This window comes from Mus caroli, chromosome 11 (genome assembly GCF_900094665.2).
Source record: "Mus caroli chromosome 11, CAROLI_EIJ_v1.1, whole genome shotgun sequence".
Taxonomy (NCBI): domain Eukaryota; kingdom Metazoa; phylum Chordata; class Mammalia; order Rodentia; family Muridae; genus Mus; species Mus caroli.
The window spans coordinates 110,758,437-110,765,270 of NC_034580.1; the positions used below are offsets into that span (position 1 = coordinate 110,758,437).

The 6,834-nt window shown below is 46.1% G+C and overlaps 2 protein-coding genes across 4 annotated transcripts in view; both read left to right on the forward strand.

The window, feature by feature from the left end:
• The window catches only part of LOC110305324 (CMRF35-like molecule 5), a 5,735-nt gene extending 4,481 nt beyond the window's left edge, over positions 1 to 1,254 (forward strand). Inside the window, exon 4 of the mRNA XM_021177245.2 lies at positions 1,065 to 1,254. Coding sequence (XP_021032904.1) covers positions 1,065 to 1,221 — 157 coding nt within the window. The 3' untranslated portion in view covers positions 1,222 to 1,254. The remainder of the gene's footprint in view (positions 1 to 1,064) is intronic.
• Positions 1 to 6,834, forward strand: part of LOC110305323 (CMRF35-like molecule 8) — a 34,907-nt gene that overhangs the window by 20,344 nt on the left and 7,729 nt on the right. The gene's annotated exons all lie outside the window — the stretch shown is intronic.

Sequence of the window (6,834 nt, forward strand, 5' to 3'; positions counted from 1 at the left end):
AAGGTTCCAGAGGAATTCCCAGCACTGTAGAGCTACCTTGGCCTAATTTCATCATGGCCTGTTGGGGTCAAGTCTCCAGGTCAGGGACACAGATAAACCACAAGCTAACTAAGGCATAGGCCACTTCTCTATTTCTCCCTCACAATTGTNCCTCAGGTCTCATCCAGTCCCCTNTCCTTTCTACTGTGTTCTTTCTGCTCCCTGAATATCAAGTTATACAAACATGTCTCAAAGCCTCCCACCTCATAGACTCTCTCATTGATTTTTTTTTTAAATTCTTTCTCTGCTAGGGCATTGGAAGTGTTTTTATTGCTTGTTTGTAAGTGGATGGAAAGTTAGTTATCAAGTGACAGAGGTTCCAGGTTGCAGAAATATAGAGTCCAGGAGAATGTGAAACATGGAGAGACCTCAATCCTTGGAAATATTTCGGGACACTGGATGGTCTGCCAGGTGGCACCTCCTGTGTCTCCAGGAACATGTTGGGGTAGCTTGTGACTCACAGAGCTTCCTTCCCATGAGCTGAGGATGGCCTCTTGTTTTACCAAAGGAGAAGCCAAGGATGGCCCAAGGAGGAAGATGGGAACCTGGGCAGGGAATAGAGCATGGTAGAGAGGTGGAGAATGGTGTGTAATATTGTCAGGTCCTCATGGTGCCTCAGGGTAAACAAAGGAACACAAAGAACTGCAACAGCAGTGTCAATCCACTGACAGAGTACAGCAGCTATCACCCATTTCTAGATGGAGTGAGCCTCAAGTCCCCTAACACAGGGGCGCTGATGAGGTAGGTGGGGTCATCCTGGTGAAGAACATAGCAGAGGCCAAAGTCAAAGGCCAGGAGGCTGTGAAGCCTTTAGCCTGGTGGAGGGATATCAGGTAAAGCTTTCCAGTGCTAGAGAGCTTATCCTGCAGGCAGCATGACCAGTCATGCACTTGCAGGGAGGCAGACCTAGTAGCTTCTCAGGCTTCACTTTATCTGGCCCTTGAAGGCAAGGATATGGGCACCAGGAAGGCTGAGCCCTCTATGCCATGTGGTTGCTTACTCCCTGCCTCCTTTGTTTCCTGCAGGTCCCTGCTGAGCAACATCTACGTCCTGCTGATGGTCTTTGTGGAGTTACCCGTGTTCCTGAGCATGCTCAGTGCAGTCCTCTGGGTGACCAGACCTCAGAGATGCTTTGGGGGAGGTGAAATTGACCTGGTGAAGACCCATAGTCCTGTTGCCTAGGATAGACAGAAACACTTCCCAGGAGATGGAAAATAATCTCTGTGTCTCTGTTGTCTCTGTCTTTGGTTTGTGTGTGTGTGTGAGTGTGTGTATGCACCTTGCCTGGGGCAGATGTGTATGTGGGAGACATCTACTGGAATCATTCCCTTAGTATCTGAGACAGGGTTTCTAATTGACCTGCACCTTTGTGTGGTAGGTCAGACAGCTGGCCAGGGAACTCCAGGGATCTCCCTGCCTCTACCCTCCATCCTGTGATTGCAAGCATACACAACTGCCCTAGCTTAAAAACAAACAAACAAACAAACACCTTAGGTTGTAGGAATTGAACTCATGTACTTATACCTGCAAGGAAGGTAGGCAATTTACCTGCCGATCCATCTCCCCAGTCTGTTAAAGACTCAATCTAGTAAGGAACAACATGGTACAAGCAGTACCATGGCTCTGATGTGCTGCACAACCAGACTCAGACTAATCCCACTCCTATAGCAGGGACAGCTGAGTTCTGGAACCCATTCACGGCCCCCTCTCTCAGAACATCCTGCAATNCCTATCTGGGGCTATCTTCCACTGATGACTTCCAAAGAAGAAAATACAAGAAAACATCACATTTCTTCCTAGTGTCCCAGTGCATAGAGGAAACATGCCAATATAAGACTGTGGGCCACCAGCCAGTTGATTGACCAAATATCTAGGTAATTTGGCCTCACCAAGAAGCATAAAGTTTGCCACTGTCACACTGGATATCTGTCCCTTATGGGCAGGACACACCCTGCTTTCTTTTTTGTCAACACAGCCCAGTGAATAAGCCCATTGCAAACCCAGATGGAGTAGTTGACCTAAGCTTTGTACTATCTGCTCAGGTCTCCAAGTAGTAGATAAGTCTTGGTCCCTGAAATCTAGATTGCTCAGTGAAACCAAATGGGGAGGTAAACTGCAGGAAGTATCTGGTCTCTCAGGAGTCACGAACCCACATCACCCTACGACCCTTCCAGGAATGGTCTCTGCAACGGGCCCTTCCAATCTCTCCCTTTTACTAAGACAGAATTATTGAATGTCTAAGTAGTTATCACTCTCCACATACATGCTCCAAAATGAGACAGACCCAATTAAAGTACATAGAGAAGGGCAATGGACTCAAACGTAAATGCTCAGGGGAAATGAGTTGTCTCAGCCTGCCAGCCTCAGACATCCTGAGTTCTGTACCACAAAACAGTCTTCTCTATGAGTGGGGCTCTCACACCCACAGCCAAATTCACACCTAACATGGGTGTTCTCCCACTTTGTGTGAGAAGAGTCCCCAGGTTAGCATCTTCTCCTTGATGACATGTGTTGGACTCCAGTGAGCCTGCCTCCTGTTAAGAGGATGGTTTCCATTTGTTTCAGGGGTATACCTGCCAGTCAGTTGGCCACATTCCCACTCATGTTCAGACCAACAATCATGGTTGGATACACACACACACACACACACACAACATATAATCAGGCGAGGGGCTCATTAGAGCCTGTAGGTCAGGCATTGGTAGCACATGCCTTTAATCCCAACACTCGGGAGGCAGAAGCAGGTGGATTTCTGAGTTTTAGGTCAGCCTGCTTTACAGAATGAGTTCTAGGACTACACAGAGAAGTCTAGAAAAACAAACAAGGCTACACAGAGAAACCATGTCTTGGATTAAAAAAGAAAAAGAAAAGAAGGAAATAAAAAAGCAAGGAAGGACAGAAGAAAAGACATAGGGACAATAAGAGATACAAGGTATTATAATATCAGTGAAAATGTCTAAAATTCATTATATATTCCTGTGAAGTTATATATGAATTTTAAAATAATAAAATAAAAATTTAAAGAGCGAAGCATTTTTTTCTCTGTATGGCCCATCCTCCTTCATTCCGGGGCTGGTTCTGTCAGCACAGCACAGCACAGCACAGCACAGCACAGCACAGCACAGCACAGCACAGCACAGCACAGCACAGCTCACTTACACACACACATACACACACTCACATATGCACACACATATGCACACACACAAACACACACATGTTATATTTACTCTCCCTTCTGCAAACAGCCTGGGGTGTAGGCCCGCCTTTTCTGCTCTAAATAGATTCCTTGCCTGCACAGCTTCTCTTTTTCTCATTACTCATCTCACTGCCTTGTTGGCAACCTTCATCATGACGTGGCTTTGCTATTCTTAGATGGCCAGTGGGCACTGTGTTCTTCCACCCCTCGTGCTGCCATTGTCCCAGGCTGGAGCCCATGAAAATCTGCCCTGGCAGTGGATATTCCCAGAACTGCCTGTCATTTCCTTATGGTATGAAGCTAGGTCTTTTTCTATATCTTCTGGGATGAACATCCCTGAGCTAAATTGTAAGACAGACACACTCCTATCTCCATCAGACACACCTGCTCTCACACCAAACAGATCATGAAGAAAAGAATACAGTTTAGGAATCCTTCTCCTTGGCCACCAACATCAGGGACAACTAGAAGCAAGTTGAGAATAATAGCCAAAGTCTTTGAGACCAAGTCTAGCATAGCCCCTCTGTCCCACATCTGTACAAGCTTGGTTCTGTCCTCTACACAGCAGGTTGATGGGTCTGCTCTGTCATCATCTATTCTGAGGACAGCATCCAAAGCTCCAACATAACAATTTAGCACAATCACCACAATATGTACAAATTATCTTATCATCATTTGCACTCAAAAAATCTTGGTAAGGACCAAAAAAAAGCCAATGCCACCATCATTCCGGACACTTGAGATTTCCTGTGAGACAAGTCCTGGTCATCAACCCCAACCCATCCTGGGTATGTTTCTTCTCCCTGCAATCTAGAATAGACTTTCTCTGACCCCCACCTAAGCCTTTTACTTTCAGGTATCCAAGGCCATGGTCCCACTGACCTGGGAGGCAGAAAAGAAGATTTTGTCGTAGCCAGCAGATCTAATCGCATGGGCTCCTGCATCTACACAGAGCAGTATCCCCAGACCCAGCAAAGATAGTCTGCGTCCTACCTGACGGTCCTCAGAGTCTTGTCCTCAAAACAAGTTATCTGTGTGTGTGTGTGTTATGGTGTGCACACACACTTACAAATGTGTGTGTGCACATGCCTTGGTAGAGGTATGGAAATCAGAGAACAATTTTATTGTCAGTTGTCTTCTTCAACTATCACTTGAGTTCCAGGGTAGAAAGGAAGGTGTTAGGCTTCTGTCTACTCAAGGAGTCATCTTGCCAATGACTTATCATTGTAGGTCCTCCCTCTGCATTTTGTTAAGTTCTTCAGCTTCTTCCCAATTTCGAGCCTAAGATAAAGTGGGTTGGGGCTCAGAAAGATGCCAACTGAACAGGCAGTGTCAAGTGTTGGGGGAGGAAAGGTTAGAATCCGAAATTCTGGAGGGATAGGGAGAAATGAAGCTGAGATTCTGGAGGGAGAAGTGAGGGAAGGAAGCTGAGATTCTAGAGGAGGAAGAGAAGAAGAGAAGCAGAGATTCTGCAGCTGACCTGGACCTGAGCATCTCTGGACGCCCAAGACTGCAGCCATGAGACTCCCCGGGGACCATGGGATGAGCTGGTTTTTGTAATTAAAATGTTTTATTTTTCATATTTGGGTGCGTACCCTGCCTGTTTCCTGTGCCCTGTATGTGAGGCTGGTGATCACAGAGGCCCGAAGAAGCCATTGAAAGGGAGGTATAGATGCTTGTGAGCTGCTCTATAAATGTTGGGAATCAAATCTGGTCTTAAGGAAGAGCATCAGGGACCTTAACTTCTGCACCATCTCTCAAGTTCCTGGAGTGTTTTCCAAAAAGATGTATTATTGTTGTTGTTGCTGTCATCGTCATCATCATCATATTTTAAAGTCATGTGTNCCTGTATGTGGGTATGTGCATAAGAATGCAGGTGTCCATGTTGTNCAACAATGGGTGACAATTCTAGGTTACATGCCACCTGGGGTGGATGCTAAGAACTGACCTCAGGTCCTCTGCAAGGACAGAACCTATTTTTTATCTATAATTTTATTTTACTTATTTCATGTGTATATGTCTTGTGTCTGTATGCATGTCTGTGTAGCATTTGCATGCCTAGTGCCCCACAGTGAGAAGAAGAAGGCATCGGTTTCCCCAGCAGTTGAGGTAAGACAGCTGTGAGACCCAATGTAGGTGCAGGGAATTGAACCCAGGTCCTCTGGAAGAACAACCACAGAACAACAGAGACAGTTCTCATGGCCCTGGAATGGTTTTTGATGGAGCTGATATTCTCCATCATATATCCAAATTGGTCATAGGAGTTGGTAGTGAAAGAGACATAGGCCAGATTAACCATTCTCTCCAACCCCACTCAGAAGTATATGAAATCTCTACATAATTCAACAAATATTCATTAAAGGCCTACTGAGTGCCAAGCCCTGGTATAAACATTGGGTAGAATGTGTTCCATAATGAAGTTTATGTTCTGTCACAAGGACATAAAATACTAGCGAATTACAATAAACCCAATGGAACTTTCAAATCAGGAAAAGAGTGATGTAGGGTGATCCTAGAAGTCAGCACTAGGGACATGGCCTTTCATTTGGGACCTTGAGGGGGCAAAGTGCTGTAGAGTATCTGGGGAAGAATCTCTTTAACAACCAGGAAATGAGGCAGGCAGTGGAGGTGCACATCTTTAACCCCGCACTCAGGGCAGAGGCAGGTGGATCTCTATGAGTCTGAGGTCAGCCTGGTCTATAGAGCAAGTTCCTGGATAGCCAGAACTACATAGTAAGACCTCTGCTGTCAGTCTGCATTTCTACCTCACTGCTGGGGTGTGGGAACACACCGATGTGCCACAAAAGGGTGGTGAAACACCAGACTGTAGGCTGCGTTTCTTCCTTGTTGATGAGGTGCCGGGCCTCACAAAGCTCAGGGAAATTTAAAAACAGTCTATGATAGGGGACACAACCCATGTTTCTTTGGGTGAGAAAAGGCAGAGGCTGGGACAGATGCTGTGGTTCTCAAACTCCTGTGCACCCAGATGCCAATAGGAACCAGGAGGAGTTGAGAACAGGGGCTCCCATTCTCCTGTGTACTCAGATGCCATTGGGGACCAAAAGGACTTGGAAGTCCATGGGCCCCGTGCTGAGCCTGGGACATAGAGGGCTGGGATCCTGCGTAGCTCTGAGTGAGTGTCAGGAGTATGGAGAAGTTTCTACAAGAGACTGTGGTGTGGCCCTGGAAGATGAAAGCCTCTCCCCTCGGCAGTCTTTGATGAAGGAGATGGTCTTTGCTTATCCAAACTGTTTTAACTGGTAGATGTGATTACATGTGTCTTACTCAGGGTGAACCCGATATTAAATACCTTTTATAGGAAGGGAAGCTCATTGGCAAAACACTCTGGGCCTATCTACATTCCTCATTATCATAGAGACTCTAGGTTTTCATGCTACATGACTGGATGTTAAGGTCCTCTTAGTGGGGTGTCATGATCTCCTGCTCCACGACAGGAAACTGCTCTGAAGCTAGTTTGAACTCCTGCCATTCTCAATTATGGGATTTATCAGGATTTTGAACTGCTACAACCTTACCAGTTCTTCTGTCTGGTGGCACCATGCACTGCCTCACACTCTTGTCTTGGAAAACTAAAA